Source organism: Struthio camelus, chromosome 14, assembly GCF_040807025.1.
Source record: "Struthio camelus isolate bStrCam1 chromosome 14, bStrCam1.hap1, whole genome shotgun sequence".
Taxonomy (NCBI): domain Eukaryota; kingdom Metazoa; phylum Chordata; class Aves; order Struthioniformes; family Struthionidae; genus Struthio; species Struthio camelus.
In genome coordinates, this window is record NC_090955.1 from 5,421,035 (window position 1) to 5,440,412 (window position 19,378).

Here is a 19,378-nt window from a genome sequence, read left to right on the forward strand (position 1 = left end):
TTTTTTCAGACAGGATCATTAGTAGTTCATAGTTCCAGGGGTACGACGTGCAAGGTATAAAATCCTAAGGTGGAAAAACAGGGAATCAAGCTGGATCTTGTCCAGAATTGTTGGGTTGTCGGGTCAAGTTGTTAGTGTTGATGAAGTTAGTGGAAGATGGTAACTCAGCAGTATTCAAGGATCTGTCTTGGGGAGCCATGAAGGCTAACCGTTCCCCTCCTGACTGGTGCCTGCCTGGCCCGCAGGGACTCTTTAGTGCTTTGTCAGGGTGGGGAACACATTCACCCTCACCTGAGTGTCTTAACTAATAATTATTTTTCATTTTTAAGTTATGTCTTCCTGCTTGCAGCTTCTCTTAGTCCTCAGCTAAAGATGCCATGCCAGAATATAGTGACGCAAAAGAGGGGAGGTAACAGAGTAATTGAATGGAGACTTCAATGCTATAAGATTCTCTTTCGAAAATAATTAAAATTCAGTGAGTTAAGGGTCATGCTGTGTACTTACCCTTACACTTAAGGCTTCTTTTGAATGTGTAACGAGAGCACTGCATTAAACTTGTTCCAGTCTCTGAGAAGTCTCCTTGAATTAAGTGATATTTTAAACTCGGGCTGATGGTTCCAGTGTTACTGGTGCTTGAACAAATAGCAGAGTGGTACTTCAGCGATGCAACAAAGCATCAGCTGTCAAGCTAGTAACACTGCTTTCTCCTATCAAGTCCTCTCGTAGAGCTGTAACTTTGTTTTGTGGTGTGACTGATTTAAAGAGTTTTAAGAGTTTTGAGTACTTTCCAGATAGGTTACCATTTCAGTATTTAATGTCAGCTGTCCGTGCCACAGTTTGCTAGGGAAGTATTTTGATGCGTTATTACAGCACGCCTGCTGCGTTGTTGTTTTTGTCTTCCTTATGCAGCCCAAAGAGAAGGTACTGGGCTGCTTGATTCTTTGGAGTTTGGCTCATGTTGCCATTCTTAAGTAAGCGAGGTATGTTGAAGATTAGCAAAATACCGTGGTCACTGAGAGTGAAAGCCATAGCTCTCTGGAAGGAATTGCACCTTTCATAGTATCAGTGGGAAAAGGATTTTGATGCCTGATCTTACCCGCCCAGTGGAAGGATGCTGTCAGACAGTATAAATGTAGCTCCTAAACTGTGGTCATCAGTAGAAGCTGATGAGGTTTACAAATACAGAGTTGTACCTTCCTTTTTTTGTTCATCCCTATTTCTTTACTTATACTTTTCTACAATAGGAGAATCTATTTGTTTTTATTATCCTGTTTCCTTATCCTTGTCCCATAGGACATGAACTTCAGAAGCTTTCATGTACTTAGGCCTTCATTTTACATTTATATCTGTACAAGCTACTGAGGCATCCACAAAGATCCTCAGTACTTTCAGAGGGGTTCTAAAGTGCCAGCGCGTGCATGCAGTATTTTGCAGGGCTGGAACTTGACACTTAAAGGACTATATCAAGGTTTAATAAAAGTTAAATTATAGTGAAAGGAAGAATGATTTATGCTTTTCTTGAGTCATGAGTGGTTTGAGATTAGTAGCATACTTTTAAACAGACGGTGGAAGTACTATACCACCTGTTAAAATGAATGTGTCACTCTTAAATTTGTAATCTATTATCCTTTTACTTTTTATAGTAGTCTTCTCTGAAGAAGAGAGAGAGCAGCTGAGGAAATTCAAAAATAAATCTTATCTTCTGGATAAAAGAACCCGTCATCATGTGTATCTCAGTTTAATTGATATCCTTCTGGCATATTGCTATGAAATCTGTGTCAATGAAGGAGACAAGAATGTAAGTTTAAAAAAAAAAAAAAAAAAAAAAAAGTATGTTTCAGGAACCTAATGCCAGACCCTTTACTGTCATTTGGGAAATTTACCTTTTAAAGTGAACTTACTCTTACCTCCAAACATTAAAAATATGATAATTCAATTAAAATGAAAGACACTTTATCTCTAAATTAAACTGTTGGGATGCATTTAGGGATTATTGTGATTTCTAAATGTTTTTAGGCTATTCTGGATTTAGGCATGTTAGCTATAGGAGAGAAGTGGAAGGAGGTGCAGGAGATTTCAAACAATTCCTTTTTGTTTGCGATTTGTTTTGTGGAGTGGTGCATCTTGATTTACTTAAATATAGATTTCATGAAGTTGCTGTTTTTGAATCAATGGTTCTTCTTTTTTCTAAGCAATTCTATAATAGTCTGCAGGACTGAGACAGAGTTCAGTGTTTTATAAAGGCTGCCATTGTATGCTTTTAACAAAACTGAATTTTTTAAGTGGATTTTTTTTTTTTTTTTTGTTAAGCTTGTCTGCTGAATGTGGAAAATGTTTTCTGAAGCATTCTGAAAACTATGGTGAAGTGTTTAAAAACTTAAAATTGATGCTTTTTTTTCCCTCAAAAAAAAAAAAAAAGGTTGCAAAGTTTTCTTTTACCCAGTTACCCAGTGTCTCGAGAGCTGGAGGGAAATGGGAAGATAGCTTTAAGCCAGATTTTCTTTTTGGGTATTCTGGTGTTTGCCTATCTCCTCGACAATACAGCAGCCAGCTTTTTGTGTTGTGAATCCTAGGCTTTTTAGTGGATATAAAGAGTTAAGAAAATAGTGGAAGTTTAGTATGGAGCCTGGCTAACAGGATTCTGTGCTGTCCTGTGGAAAGCTTGCTTTTTAAAAATGAAGTTGCTTCCCAGATACCGCTTTGTTCCTAGCATCTCCTCTGCTGATGCTAACTATGGATGCTTTCTCCATGCTTTTAATCAAAATATTGGAACAGATAATCAAAAGCATTCTCTCCTTATCAGACTGAATTGTGAGACATGGATTTTAGAATTGCAAGCAGAAGCGTGCAAACCGGCCTGTTCAACAGAACAATCATAGGACTGTTGTTGTATTGCTTCATATTGTTAATGTGCTACACAAAATCACAAATATGTGAGGATCCTTATGTACAAAAATGTTATTGTCCTTGCAATAGCCTTATGGTATATGTGGAAAACACATTGCTTTTTTTAATAGGAAAGCCAAGACTTTCAGGCCACACAAATCTTTATTAGAGCCAGGATTATAGATCAAGGCTTCCTGGCTTTTAGCCCTAATCATCCCACTAGACCACACTACCTCACAAATCCTATGAATCTGTCACATTTAAAGAATAATGATGTTTTACATACACTGCTGGCTTTAGGAATCTCTCTGAAAGCCAGAAGTCTTGAGCTGTTTTCACAAAATGAGGCATTTTAGCTTGAACTGTTGATTCACCAGGCAGATTCAAGTTTCTCTTGCTTGGTGAAAAGTGTATTGAGGGACAGGAAAAACTGCATTGGAGGAATTCTGTGATTGCTGTTGTATTTTAAAGGCGTTTAGGCTAGATAGCCGCAGTACGGAAACACATTTCAATTTTTTAACATACTGTATTACAATATCATTTTCATGCTGTCCTGTGGCCATTTCAATGCACGTAATATAATTCACAAAGGTTCTTAAATTGCTGCCGGAATGTCATCTTAAATAGTTTGCCAGCAGTCTTGAACATTGAATTAGATAATAACTTGTTCTTTGTTTTCCTCTCTTAAAATCAGGTGGAATCATCTTGGAACGTCAGGAAACTGAGTGCAACGCTGTGCTGGCTGGAAGTAAGTTAAAACTTAAGTGCTGCCTTATATATTTGCTTTGTTATTTACCTTTGGAATTGTATGTTGCTTTTGCTGAAAGCTTGCTCTTTCAATTTTGAAGTTGAATTAAGTGCTTGCTTTATATTTAGTAAGTATTATAAGAAATTGATGAAGACTTTTGGGTTCCCAGCTTCTGATGGCCCCAAGAGGCTAGAGTGTGACCTCTGGTACATCTTTCTTGGTCCTGCACCTTTTTCTGGCCCGTTGCAGAAAAGCTAAGAGCAGGCTCTACCTAAAAGCTAGTCATCTACACACGATCCCTAGCTTCTGGGTTTCATTCACAAGTCCTGTCCTTTACTTAGGAGGTAACTGTGTTTACTCCTTGCATGCCTCTGAGGATGTGTATGCATCTATATACCTAGGGTAAAAAAATACCAGTACAGCCCTCTCGCTCTTTGACCAGAAGTCATAAATACCATCCCATTTAACTGGCTAAAGCAGTGCCGGGTGTTAGAATAGAAGCTATTGAACAACAGAGTAATGTAAAAACTGGCAAGGGGCTTTTTCAGGCAACTAGTTTTAGAAAAGGATGAATATAATTCTTTTTCCCTTCTGTTGAGGTTCCCCTATCTTCAAACATCAAATACAGAGTATGGTGAACACATGCTATTTTAAAGCTATTCTTAAGTTCCATCTGCATGTTTTCTTGATCAGTGTGGTTGGGTGTAGGCTTTTGTGACTTTGGTGGGGGGATTAGTTGATCAGACTGCAACTTCTATCAAAGGAAGACATTTTGGTGTGAGAAGCGTGGAAGAAAGAGCAAACACAATGAAGGTTTTTCTACAAAAAAACTCCAGTATCACATACGATGTTATTAATGATGAAAAAATCTCTTGAGTTAATTGATAAGTTGAAAACAAATTTTAAATATAGGAATGAAAAACACATTTTCTTCTGTAAGAAGCTCTCATCTTGAAGAGATTTTAACAGAAAACACAGATACCGAATGTCAGATGTATTAAGAAGTCGGTATGATTTGCAAAGCTAATAATCCATAAATGGTCTAAAAAGCAGAAGTTGTGATTTCTTACTATTAAGTATCACTCAGTGGGACCTAGTGGGCTTGATGTCCTTTAACTGCTACTTCAGGTGCGTGTTTTAATAATGACTTTTGAAGATGGCAGGCTTCGATTAAAGAAGCTTATTGCCCGCTTCTGGGGTTTTTTGTTGCTGAGCTTTCTCCAGACTTGCTAGATCGTCATTCTGCACTTCTGGCTTGCTTTTTTTCTGGGCTGCAAATCAGGTGGCTTCCGGCTCCTTCTCCAGCTGCTCTGTGGCTTCAGAGTTGGTGAGGGAGTAGAGCTGGGAAGCCCGGAAGTAACTGGGCACCCCAGCGATAGACGAAGGAAATTTTTTTTGAGCTGAATGACTGCTTTATTTCCCATATCATGGAAATGCTGCATTCCATAACCTTTTAGGAAAAATACCGCTGGTCTGTAATTGTAAAATTGCTGTGTCATTATGGCTCTCATGATTGCGTGACCTGTCACAGCTCTAAATGCCTCTGCTTCAGGTTTCTCGCGGAGTCAGTCAGTGGACACACGTGTTGCTTTAGCCCTCATTTCTTCTCAGGGTTATTATTGCATGCATGTGCGTTTACTTACTGCTAGCCCTTTGAAAGCAGCCTAGAACAGAGGGAAGAAACGGAATTCCTTTCTTTTCTCAGTGCTTTCAGATAGTTTACCGAGAAGCACGTAGGCCTCTATGATGAAGTTGTTACACACCTGGCAATGCAATGGACGTATCCTGGCCTGTAGAGCATTATTTCTCGTGATGGCAACAAGCTAGAAAGGACTTTCACTCCCTCGTTACTTAAATTACTGAGCCATGGCACAGTTTGCAGGATCAAATATTACATTTCAGACAGGATTTTTGGGTCTAACCCTACAAACGTTTCTAGTGGTGGTGAAGGCGGTATTTAGTAATAAGAATTTGTTCTGTTGCAAACTGGTGTTACACGTTACTTTGTACTTGTTTCTAGGTGAATGTTGTGCAGTAGCAAGTCCTGAAGGAGTGCAGTTAAAGTGCCTTCGCTCTTGAATTTCAGATCCGTATCCTACCGCAGTGAAGGAGTTTTCTGTGTGTGCTTATCCTATAATGTAGCAGTTCTTGGCACAGCTTCTGCCAACAGTATACTTCACACCCAGAAAATTCAGTCTCCTGGCACCAAGCTGTTAATAACTATATCTGTTATATAAACCATGTAGAGGCGGGTGTTTTCATCAATCTGTAAACAAAACTGCCTCAGCTGTGGTTTGTTTCAACTGACTGCCATTTTGCTGTGCATGACATGTGCACACCTTAGACTCTAAATATTGAATAAGATGTAAATGATTAAAAGGCTTTTCAGCAATCCATTAAAATGAGAAATGGGTTGAGGTAGTCATGTGATGTGGAAAAGTGCTGATTTTCAGTCAAGCATTTTTACTTCAATAAATTGAGAATTCAAGATGGAATCGGTGTGTTTATTTGAATGCATAAATGGAATATTTTGTCTTTTGAAAAGTGAATGCTGGGAAGTAAATCACTCTTAGAGAGTCTTTAATAACTCAGTGGTGTCTCTGGCCAGGGTAAATTAGAGATCTTCCTCCCTTGTGAAAGAGGACTGCTTTCCCTGGGGAGATACGTTTATCCCTATCTCAAATATCTGTAATTTCCATGAAAGGCAGAGTCATGTATCATTTTTAAAGATCTTATATGTACACATGTATTCTGTTAATATCATATGTTTTTAATTTTTATTCTTAAAAGGCTTTTTATAGCTTCCCTATATATATATATATATATATATATATATATAAAAATAATAAAGGGCAGATGTAATTTATTGCTCTTTTCTAAATAATGGCAGTCTTGAGTTAGACTTTTTATTCTAATGTTCACTAAATGCTTTTTTTAATTCAAAACCATTAAAATATATTGGACTGCTGTTATCCTGCCATGCAAGCTAAATGTGTAGTGTTGTCTTTCTGTTTAAGATCAGCGTATTGATTTTCATATCTGTTGAAATACAGATTTTAGATATAACATAATATAAAAAGGGCTTGTCGATCTATGCTGCTATGACTTTTCCTAAATAAAAAGTAATTCTTTGTATCAAAAAGCGCACAGACTAATGCAAATTTTTTTTTTATTGATACATACAGAGTTTCACTAGTATTCATGATGTCCTGGTATCTTTCGGAAGAAGAGTTTTATGCTATCCCCTGTACAGACATTTCACATTAGTGACACGTGCCATCGATGATACAGTAACGATACTGCAACTAGGTAAGTTTTTTTTAGGGACTGAAAGTGGTACCTGCCAGCGACGTTGTATATCTATCTTTTTAATAACTTTTCAATCTTTAGGCTAATTTCACCTAAATTTGATAGAGGGAGACTATTACGTTCCTGGACGTCTTGTGGTTTTCTGAAAATGGGGCTGAGGAGAGGAGAGAGCGAAATCAGTGTGTTTCACAGGAAAGAGCCTGTGAAGCAATTCATTTATTAAGCAGTGGAGAATCCATGCAGTTGTGATGTGAATTCAGAGAATCCACGCACAAGAAAAATTATGAGTATCTCATCTTTAGAAAAAGCTTTGATCAGATCTTGCATCTTAATAAATGGGGATAATCTACCCGTGATTTATAGAGCCCTTAGTGAAAAAGCGTTCAGAGTTTAGTTTAATATGTGTTTGCATGTTGTTGGTTTCTGATGTATTCTTGTTTATAGTATATTTTTCTGTCTGTAAAGAGATTTTTCTATTGGAAAAAGCATCATTTTAATGATGCTTTTGTTGTGGTAGGTTAGATACTATAATTGTATTAGGTCCCTTTAACTAAATTTAATTTTGTTTCTGATACATTTAAGTTTTATTTCAAACCAGGGTGATTTATGCTTAGAGATGTAGTAGGGGTTCTGTGGTTCCAATAGCTCTTTGTGTGTTCCTTAATTACTTGACTGAAGCCCATTATCAGAAATGCTTCCAATCTCTTAACTTCCAGGGTTTGTCTCTGGTTAAGGGCCTTTCTTTCCCTTGCTTCCCCCCCCCCCCCCCCCCAAGCATCCTCTTCAGTTGTTCAAACTGTTCTGTCTAGTTAAGTTCTGCTTATCTTGATTTTGGAGTCTTTTTCTGGAACACATGTATGCCTCCAAATCTGGACAGCTTTCCTCCATAGTCTTACTGTTTGGAAGAACTTCTTTTTTTTTTTTTTTTTTTTTTTAATTTAACCATTGTCATTGTTGCTAGGATTTTGACAGAAGGGAAGTTTACCTTATTGTTAAGTTCTCCCTCTCCTTGCCAGTTTCTTGGTCCATAATTAAACCTTCTGGTTTTTTTCCAGATTTGAGCCAGTCCACAAATCATGTTATTTCCTGTTTAAAATAATTGTTTTGGATATCCATCTCCTTAATACCTAAACTATTCCTTTGTGTGTGCCATTTTAGAATTGTCATACAGAATCACATGTGTTAAGGAGCTATTTGGAAGGCAGGGGGTAGTTCTGTGGCTCATAGGCAGACAGTTACTGTTTTGTCAGATTAAGTGAAAAATGGTTGAGGTGACTGTCTGGTAATTCTAGTGGTGGTTGTCAAAGAATAGAAATCCTGAATGGTGATGAGATCATGGCTTAGGATCTAAGGGAAGCCAGTATTTACTAAAGGATTGCTGAGAGCTCTTTAGAGCAGTAAAGTGAGTGAAACCTAACTTATGTAAATTATGGGTTTATCAATGGCCCCTAAAGTCCTGAACTAACAGCTTCACAAATGGAAAGCATCAAAATAATTTCATTTGCATCGTTGGCTTTCTATATCATTATTCTGTCATAGGAGCAAAGGCCAAAATCTCTGACTTGAGTATGTTATCTTGGTTCTCTGCTTGTATGTTACTAGGCAAAATCGGGTAGATCTAAGTAACAGCCAAATAGAGCTGTTCAAAAAGTGGTGACTACCACACTGACATTTTTTCTTCATTTAAAACTGAAGAATAAAAAAACTACACTACATATTTGTAGCTTTTTGTTTCATGTTCAGGAGTGAAGCTGTCATCTTAATGACTGTTAATAAATCTTTCAGCAGTAGCATTCTACATTCCCAGTTTATCCCAGACTGTTTTCACACAGCAGTGTACAAGTGTTCAGGACTATGGTTGTTTCAGCTTCAATTGTGCAGACTTACATAACCATGCTTATAAGTTGGGGTGTTAACGTTACTTACAAGTTTGCTGTTTTTTCTGAACGTAGTAACTTACAATAAAAATATCTTCAGTGTTGGACTGTTGTCTAACAGAAGAAACACTGAGAAGCAACACTTTGGTTTATTTTCAATGTTTGTGAGTTGCAAGTTGAGAAAATGCACAGAAATTGTAATATTACTATGTCCTACTATAAGACAGTATTGATGGTTGAAAATATCATTTGTTGTAACAGTCAGGTAGTGAAGTTTTAGGGGAGAAATCTGTGCTGTTATCTCCACTGGGCTTATGCTGCTTTTCACAAGTGTGTAAACATAAAATTCTGGTAATCGAAGTGAAATCATACAGTTCTGTCAGCCTATTAGGTTTACTTAAGAGGATAGTACTTCAGTGGTATGCTATATGCTTTTTTTCTTTTAATCTTATGATGCAAAAATGGTATTGCAGAATGAACATTCAGTGACACAACAAAAATATTTCAAAGTTTGTCAAGGGAAATGGCATCTACAGTGACTTTCTGTATCTGATTTCCTTCTCCATCTTCCTGCTTTAGACACGTGGCTCCATCTGTTGCCTTGTTCTCCCAAACCACAGGGACCCCGGCAGTACTTAGCATGGGCTCTCTGTATCACCCGTGGTGATCTTGCTGAGCAGCAAAGCCTTGATCCTCTCTGGAGGACTAGTCTGGATACACTAAATAATCCTGTACTGGGACAGGAGATAGGTTAACTGTAGTTTTTCTGACCTCAGTGATCTGCCTAAAAATTACTGCCATAAGCTTTAACAGCAATTGAATTTTATTTAGATATATCCTCTTCCTCTGTTTTCTGGAATTCACCTATGGTGTAAACTATGCGTTTAAAATGTTCTTCTGTTTCAAAGCTCTTTCATAGCAGTATACCCTTGGTAGTCTTGAAAGGGAACTGAAAGACAGGAATATGGTTTCATCTGAAGAATTTCTTCCCATTTTGGTCTATAGTAAAGAAACTATTTTAACTAGGAAAAGTTTTCTTCCATAAATGTGATGTACAGGGCATGCCAATAACCAAAAGAAGAGCAGACTTTAGTTGTAAGTCCTAACATTTAAGTTTTGTTTCCTAATGTTTGTTTAATTTACAAAAGCTTCTAATTTTTTTTGTGGTCCTCAGCGGTAAGTGAATGAGGGGAGAAGGCATAGATTTGGGGAGAGTGAAGGGGGTACGAGTGCAACACGCTCATGTATAATATATACATGTGTGCATAGCAGCACACAGTATAAACACATGCATGTGTGTGTTTTTATAAGAGTACAGTTATGTAACTAAGATAACAAAACCCTCATAGAGTAACCGAGAAGAACAGTTTGCATAATCTAATCTGTCCTCATGCCACTAAGTCCATTCATAATCCTCACTTGTAATAGTGCATTCAGTTCCAGGCTGTCCAATGTCAGCTGATACAAATGCCTTGGATTTAACCACTACCCGATGAGGAACTCTGTTCTTAATGATCAGCTCCTTGGGGAAAGTGCATGGGCCTGCATGTATAAAATTCATTGTATTCCTCTGTGTTTATAAGGTGTCAGTTCACTCTTGTTTAAGCCACTGAACAGTAAGTCTTGTAATTTGCAGACCTAGAATAGTTCAAAATATTTGCAAGAAGTGCAGAGTATTGTAGTTACAGTCTCCTCCAAAGTATTGAGAGGAGGTAGGCTTATGTCTTGTAATCACTGAGCTATTTAAATCTTCTAGCATCTTAATACCTAATGGTTTACAAGCACTGGAATAAGTTAAAAAATGCAGTAGGTCTGGTTTCATTCAGCAGCATTCTGTGCATGTCTGTGGCTGTGCTGGTTGCCTGGGAAACCAGTGCAGGATGGTGTGACTGGCTGTGTTGGCAGAGCTGCCAGTGGATCTTCAAGATGTTGGAACAGCACACGCGAGCCTAAAATAAAAAGAGGAGGGGGGGAATGCATGCCCATTTCAACTGGAATCCTTATTAGGAGAAAGGAAAGCAAGATCTTCAATATCAGCCATGATAATCGCTGTGTGCTACCTGAGGAATGGACAAAAATATGTTAATTTCTTCATGTAGGCATTAATCTGTTGGGAGGGGCATTAGAAAGTTAGCAGGGCAGTGATATGGGGGTTTTGTGCCCCAAATTACCCTTTGCAATTATGGAATGAATCTGGTGTGAAAAGCATGGAATTCTTTAAATAGCCACCTCTCCCTATTGGAGAAAGGTACAAAATGGATATGTTACATATCTAGCTAATCAGAAGGGAAAAAAGTCTCCATATCTGTAAAGGAAATGGATTTGCAGATTGTGCTTCTGTTGCCAAGGCACATTTGTTCAATCAAATATTTCCTCCTTCAAATTTCTTTGGAAGTCTAGCTAAGCTCTTGGGGAATTTCATTTTTTACAAAATACTTAGCAGACTGTAGTCTGAAAAGCATAGTAGTCGTAGATAGCATTAAGTAGTCATTTTGGTTGCTGGAAATGATGCATTACCAACCTGGCATTGTATTTTAATATGTATGTGATGCACACGGGTAAAAATGACTGTCAACTGATAGATAGCAGATTCAGTTAAATAGTATCACAGAAATCTTCCTTGTCATGTGGATGCGAGAAGATGGGTGTTTAACTTCAAGGAAGAATTGGTTGTAGTTAACTTCATCCTGATTTAAGGTCTCTTTTAGGATGCTAGCAACAGAAGCTGAGACCTCGTATAATGGAATGGTTCGATAATAAAGTCAGGATGTTTTAGATGTAATTCAATGCAAGTATACTGATATTTGTGTTTATTAATAAATGTTTTCAAACCCTTAGCTACAAACTTGAAACTTTATGTGCCAGAACAGGAATATTCTAACAAAGCCTGAAATGAGGAAGAATTGATAAACAGCCATTAGGAAAGTAATTACTTATTCAATAAATTTTCATTGTAACTTTTCAACAATTAACGAAATTAGGGAATGAATATTTTATTTTTTCAAAGCTCTTGTTTTCCAAACAAATGAGCGTAGTAAAGCTATTTAAAAATAATGGAGAATTCTTATGAGATTGAATTGTTATGTCTCAAGTGAGTAAATAAGTGAGCTTACTTTAAAAATATTAGCACTACGTTGATGGATTGCTTTCAAAGTACAAGGTAATGCATTTTTAGGCTATTTGATGATCTTACACGGTGGTTGAAATTGTTTTTTGGATTCAGACTTCCTGTCAAAGTGTTAGTTGTAAGACAAATGCATTAAGCTAATTAATGTTAAGGTCCTCAGCAAACTTGCTCATATTCTTCTGTTTAAATGACCCAAAATATTTAAAATACTTCGACAAAATTGTTTGAACGTCAGCGTTGTCATCTAGCATTCTAATGTATTTGTTTACCTGTTCTTTGGATAGGCTTAGATTACTGAGTGGTAATTCGGTGGTATGTACCAGCTACAGTACTATTTCCAACAAAAGGTGTATACTGCATTTGACAGATGAGTAACAGAAAAATTTGCCAGGTGTAGTTGTTATGTATCTTTCCAAAGCCCCTTTTCAGTGGACCTGTAGTAAATAAGTGGTGTGGGCTGTTTGTCGGTGCTTACTGATGTTGCATTACCATTGTGTAATACTGATTAGCAAGCAGTCTTCTGTGAGCTGTGAATAAAGAGAAGATTCATTTGTGTTCTTTTCTGTGACATTAAATATGCTTTACCTCCTTCTGTACAGAAACTAACACTAAGAGACTTTTTTAAAAAAAACTATGTATAAAAACAGATAGTACCATCACCTAGCAGGGAAGTTATTACTGGAAAGTTTTCATTTAAAAGTCACTAGGAGTTCTTTACTTGATTTTTAACAGGGTGGTGACTCTGGTAGCACTTTTGTTTTAATTTACTTTCTGTAGGCTCTCCAGAAGGGCTCAGAGGTAGATGGCTGATTGACTGAACTTGCCATCAAATTGTAAAATAAATTATTACAAATTTTTTTTGCCAATAAGAATACTAGAATATTTAGAAGCTTTAAAAAGAACAAAAATGATTATGTTCATAACATGAAAAATACCTTCACATTTCACTTTTTAGAGAGACTAAAGTTAATTTCTATTCCTTGTGATTGTTGCCATAAAGATATGGCAGATAGATTTTTTTTTCTGCGTTTGAGTAGTCTTGAGATTAGATTCCGTCTCAATCTGATGACTAGGTATTGCTGAAAGCATGGGGGAGTTGTGACAGATAGTTCTACTGTATTCAATGTCATGTTATTCTTAAATCTTTTTGAATGAGGGGCAGTAAAGTTAAGCTTATTTCTTTAGATGAATACTCCTGCTTCTTGCAAACAGGTGGAAAAATACATAGAAGTTCCTGGGTGGAGGGGGAAGTAAAATAATGAGATTTGTTAGTTTATTTTGCTTCCAAATACTCAGTATGAAAGCTAGTAGGATTTGATGATAGTGTAAAATCAATGTGTTACTGTATCACATGACAGATACAAAGCTGGGGTTGAATGATCCTTTTCTGAACTAGTCTGTGGAAAGAGGAGGGCCATCTTCTGCCAGCGAGGGCTGCCCTCTGCCAGCTGTCATCACAGTGAACTCCTGCAGAATCCAGTGGTCTGCAGACACGTACTCTGACTTTATGCTTCTGCCTCGTGCGCTCAGCCTCTGTGCTGCTTTTCCTCTGGAGTTGCAACTCCTCATCCTCTCCCCAACAGCAGAGATTTTTTTTTGAATGGCAGGAAAAGAAAACCACCTTTGTCTAAGAAAACGAGGGGTTAGTATTTAGTTCCGATATCCTGTATTACAGTATATACAATTTCAAATTAGTTACTGTCCTCCTTTACCTCTACTGCAGATCCTTATACCGAGAGATAAAGAGAGTGTATTGGAGACTGTGTTGAGTTGTATACTTCTGTGGTCTACACCTTAAACTTTAGTAGCTTAGAAAATAAGTATTTTTGGTCCTCTTACTTAAAAGTATGCATAAGAAGATTTTTTGTGTAATTAATTGTTGTTTAAATCAGAAAATAGTATCTGTGCATAAAAAGCAGTATATTTATTGATCAGTATAACATAGAGGTATAGCTTTACATTGAGGTAGGTATGTTTAGAGTGCTATTTTCATTTGTTTGAAGAACTTGAAGTGAATTGCATATGTCATTGTATTAGTTGTTTGATTTGTTAAAGTGTACGTTCAGACAATGCACAAAACCGACTTAAAAATAGATCACTTATTTTCCTGCAATTATCGTCAAGTTTCTTGTGCGTACTCTTAAACATCTACTGCCCGTGTACGTGAGCGTGCTTGACTCCTTATGCTATGCGGAGAAAATGAAATGGGTTGTACTTGATGTGCCTTCATTGGTTCTTCCCTGGCTTTCTTAACTTCAGTGTACAGTTATTTTTTTAAAAATGAGAATTTTAGGGCTACAAGAGAGGTGGATTTTAAAACTAGCACATGGTAGGCTTGCTTTAACAGGCAACCTTGCAGTGAGTTATACTGACATGACTGCCAAAAAGCCCCCAACCTGTTTATCCTTCAGCTTCAGTTCTCTGATCCAGTTCACTGTGTGGTTCCACAAACGCCTGCACTGGCACGTCACAAAGAACTGCCGAGGAACGATCTGTGGAAAAGATGGGGGCGGAGGGGCACAGCAAAGCGTACTTCAGCCAGTGTAAGTAGTAGTGCTGCTGCGTACATAACCGCAGCCTTGCAGCCTGAAAGTTAGGACCAGATGTCTACTAAAGACTGAAATAGATATCCAAAGACAGAACTTGCAATTTAGAATTTCACAGAAATTGGCTAAGAATCATCTCTGTTTTATGGAACACCCTCCATTGAGGCTTAAATAGTGCTCGTTACTCAGCTCTTGTTTTTTAGTTCTTGTGGTTGGCTGCTTGATGCAGCTTTGTGTAAGGAATTCTTATTTATAAATGGCATTTTAAAAGATGCATATTCTGAAAGCAGAAATCAAAATTGCAGCCTCTCTGATTAGAGCCCCTTGAAACTACTATAATCTAAAATTTTAATTTATGAAGAAAGACTCCTTTTTACTGAGAATTAACATTATAGTCACTGATTAACATTGTTATTTGGCAGGTAAGTAACAGCAGTGGATGTTGTAAATGGTTCAAGCTGGCAGCTTGACAGAAAATTTTAGCAAAATTTTAATTTTTAATAATCTAATATTTATTTTAATATTTTAATTTTTAATAATTTTTAATATCATGTATTTTTAGAAGAGCATGCTTGTAGTCAAAATAGTCTAGTTCAGCAAGCTTAGCCTGGCAAATATTGGTGGTGATAGAGCCTAGAAGTTCATCAGGTGCAGATGGGACTTCATTGATTCTTTCTCAGCTTCTGTTCAGTAGCTTCTCTTCCAGATCAGTATTTCTCAGTTTTGTTTGCCATTGCTTTTTACTGTCCAAATTCTTTCTCCTTATTGCAATCTTCCATAGCTTTTCAATTGCATTTGTTCTGTCTATAGTTTTTTAGCATCTAAGTACTTAAAAACTGACAAAAATCTTGTACTTGAACAGCAGGGGGAGTTCTGATCTTTCTCTCTCCCCCCTCCCTCTTTTTTTTTTTTTTTTTTTTTCTTTTTTTTAAATCTGTAAAATGTAACTTCATCCATGTTCAGGTTTCATAGCCTTGGAGGAGCCAGTCTCTTGGGAGGGGGTTATGAGATTCCATTTGCAGTAGTGGCTGTTTTTATTTGAATGTGTGGTTCTCCTCCCCTCCCCCCCCCCACCAGTCAACAGTGGATTTTTTTGTGTCTGTTCCAGCACTTAACCCTTTAGTAATTTTGATTAGAAAACTAAGTGGGGAGATGCCAGCTAACAGGAAGTTTTTCTAATGAGTTTTCTTTATAAAGAATGACTGTGCACTAAGAACATGGAACTGATTGTGGAATGAGAAAGGGGTCTCACAGGGGTATTCTGCTGAGGTCAGAGAGGCTCCATATCTACACCGATGAGGTAGAATGCGATACCAAGGAACATAGTCCTCTGACTGCAGGATTTTTCTGAGGCTGTGAATCGACTTAAAGTTACAGAATCATTGTAAATAGCATGATTGTTAACCTCAAAGGTGAGAAGATGATAAAGATTAGCTATTATGATGTCTGATGAATTACAAAAATCAAAATCTTTTCCCAGGAAAAGGTGCAGTTTTGAAGTGCCTGCTGGAGATTCACAAGATTTTTAGGGAGAATGACCCTTCCTACATCCTCAACGATCTCTTCATTACAGACTATTGCATCTGGATTCAAAAAATCAAGTAAGTTCTTAATTGGTTATTGATTTGGGAAAAGTTTTTAGCACGCTTTAGCTATGAATAAGCGTCAGTTGAAAATAAATGCTATGTCCCATGAATGGAAATGTGTTCGGTCTTTTTTGTAAGCTTGGCTATCCAACTATTTATACAATGTAACAAAATATTCATTTTTACGTAGTGATATCACTGGAGAAGGGTGGAATTGCTTTTAACATAAAATTGTTAATTGTCATAGATGTATTAATCGTTTAGGGGTGGGGAAAGAATAATGTGGTAGAACAACTTTATGGGAATATTCATTCCACTGTAATTTTTCCTAGAAACGGAAATGATTATATAGGACTTATGTAACATTTAGAAAACAGTTGGGGACAACTTCCAATTCAAGATTGAATTGACAACCTCTAATTCAAGTCAGAGGCACCTGCAAACCATTTATATCTGTGTGAAGCGGTTGGTTTATGGGCTATAGCAGTTGCACCAATTGAGTATAACACCAGAGTAAGTGTCACAAATATCTGTCTACTGTTGCCCCTGCAGTGGCTTGCCAGCTCACTCTCCCTGGTGATAAGCTTGGGCTTCCGCTCCTGTTGAGAGGAAACGGTGACTTTGCCACTTCTAGACTAAGTTCCTACGCTTCACCACTTCTGTGTCTCCCCTATACTCTTTTAATAGTCAGTGTGGCTTTGCTTTACTTCCAAGACACAGGGCTCTTGGAACTTTACAACCAGACTAATGAGAGTAATAGCATGCTTCGGTCACCAAAGTTATTTGTAGGAAAATGAGAAGTGGATTAAATGAACAAAGAAAGCTGCAAGTTCAAATCTTAGCAAACTTTATCAGATTTATTTTGTCTGTCATGCTGCTTCACGCACCCCCCAACTTGTTACGTCCTTACAGCCTTCTCGGCTGAAGATGAGAAGTGAAATGCAAGACGCTTACATAAGTCCTTCAGTAGTTTCAGAAAGCCCTGCGATGGTCATGGCAGCAAAATGTTTTGCCTGAATCTTAAAATTGCTCTCTGAAGAGCAAAGCCTTCCTTACCCTGCTTGAGCAGGGAGGTTGGACTAGATGATCTCCAGAGGTCCCTTCCAACCTGAACCATTCTGTGATATAAATAGAGAAATGACATTGCCATATTTGATAATATAGCAACGTACAGACTCATAAAACAATGGCTAAAAGTAATCTTTACATTTCAGTCCACAGTTTAACAGGAGATTTCTGAGGAGAAAACTTCTGAAAGTATGAGAGACAAGTAGTAATGGAGGGATATAGAGGGAGCTTGATGATGATCAGAAGGGGAAATATGAAAGAGAATCGAGCCAACTTAAATAGGCTGCTGTTGTATAATGGCTTATCTCTGAGTTTTTGCGTGATGAAAAAAATAAGGAAGCACATTTAAGATTTGACCTTACTAGTAATTCTCAGGTTATTACAGGCCTTTAGTTCACACCCGCTTATTACTTGTTCTAGGTATTATTGATTCTTATTCTTCTCTGTGTATTTAAAATGATTATATTTTTGCAGATAAAAATGCACAAAAAGTCCTAAAGCAACTACAGCTTTTTGCTCATGAAGTCTGCTTAGTTACAGTAACAACCAGTTTATTCTAAACTCTCATTCTTTGAGGGAGGCCTCTTTCACCCAACACCTTGAATACAGGTGTGGGGAAATTCATATGCAAGTTGAAGTCAAGTTGAAAAAGTACAGTAAAGGAAGGAGAAAGTTATTTCATGCATCTTTCATGAAGAAATGAGTCAGAGGAGAAGAATATCACTGCTGTCCATATCAGTGAATATAATGTTTAGCAAGCCAGTCATAGAAACCAAGACTTTATTTAAATACAGCAGAGGAAAAGGTATAGTAGCTGTAAGTGACTGAAACATTAACACGTTTACTTCCATTCCAGACGCATACATTAGATACAGTTAAGCAGAACAGGCAGCCTCTGGAAAGAGGGTAATTGTGCTATCTTGTCATAATGACATGGCACAATAGGTGTCTGTCATTAGGAGAACAAGAGAAAGAGGAACTGCAGAAAGCATCTCCTATTTTTAGGGTCAGAATCAGGAAAGCATTTAACCATCGGCTTAAGTCGTTCTTGTTCAGTTTAGCAGTGAACCGTGTGCTTGAAGTTAAGCATGTGCTAAGTGAACAGGAACACTTTATTTTTTCCCTGATAAATATTGAAGGGAACTACTAAGTTCTTTTTTAATTCAGAAAATACCGTAACAGATTTGGAATTGGTTGGTAATTGGTCTGTGAAGAACAAGAGTTCTCACCTGCACAAGGTAACACATCTTGATAGGAGGGTGGTACCGTGGTACCTGTTTCATGCCTGGAGGAGAGTAATAATAGAATAGTGATAGTGATTGCTTTTGTGGGAAGGAATTGTGGCAGAGGAAGGTATTTATAGGCGTTTTTGGCTCCCTTTGTTTTGTTTTTTTAACTGTTCTTTGCTCCATGCAAGCTTCGTTAACCTCCTTTGCCTCCATTTTCCCCTCCCCTTTCATAGCTTTAGCCCCAGAGCACTCTTCAAAATCTGTGAAGGGTGGATTGTTTGGCTGTTTTTTTTTTTTTTCTTTCCCTGATATGTAACCAGCTCCTAGTGGGCTCCTCTTTGTTTCTCTTGGGTGAGTTAGCTTGTGGTTTCTTATTTTTAGAGAAGAATCTGAGCACTTCAAAAGCAGCTGAAAACAAGCTTATTAACTTCTTTATTCTGGCAGAGAGAAGCCTGGGACCTGGAAGTAAAAAAAACAAAAACAAAAAACAAAACAAAAAAAACTGGGTATGGGCAAAAATGTAAGGGGTATATAAGGCGAGATTAAGCCTCTGGGAGAGGAACAGTAATTAGTAACTGGTAGTTACTAACTTTTAAATATGGGATGTGGAAACAAAACCCTTACAGCCAGCAGTGTGTCAGTAGCTGATTACATATTTATTTTGAGGTCATTGTTTGGCTGTGGCTAAATGGGATGTTTAAGCGAGTGTGTCACTGGGCTGGCAGAAGATGATGCAAGTACAGTGTATCTGGAGTTGGAAACGATAAAGCTGCTGAATAAAACAGAAGTGCAGGTGGCTAATAATCGGTTGGATTTGGCGAGTACAGTCTAGTTCTTTAAGGATTCTTTTCAGATAAACTCATTTCATTCAGTTAGCTGCTGCTAAGAGAAAAGTAGATTTTAAAAAGTCTTAGACAATGCAAGATATTAGCAAGTGTAGCTTAAGTTCTAATCTTCATGTTTGTAATCTTAAAGCTAGTTTTACTGCCTGCCTTGTAGTTT

At 37.5% G+C, this 19,378-nt stretch overlaps 1 protein-coding gene across 6 annotated transcripts in view; it reads left to right on the forward strand.

Annotated features, from left to right (window-relative positions):
• The window catches only part of SHQ1 (SHQ1, H/ACA ribonucleoprotein assembly factor), a 63,818-nt gene that overhangs the window by 18,265 nt on the left and 26,175 nt on the right, over nucleotides 1-19,378 (forward strand). For all 6 annotated transcript variants that reach the window (XM_068906738.1, XM_068906737.1, XM_068906735.1 and 3 more), the window contains 4 exons: nucleotides 1,644-1,798; nucleotides 3,581-3,634; nucleotides 6,820-6,943; nucleotides 15,974-16,094. In XM_068906738.1, coding sequence (XP_068762839.1) covers nucleotides 1,644-1,798; nucleotides 3,581-3,634; nucleotides 6,820-6,943; nucleotides 15,974-16,094 — 454 coding nt within the window. The remainder of the gene's footprint in view (nucleotides 1-1,643; nucleotides 1,799-3,580; nucleotides 3,635-6,819; nucleotides 6,944-15,973; nucleotides 16,095-19,378) is intronic.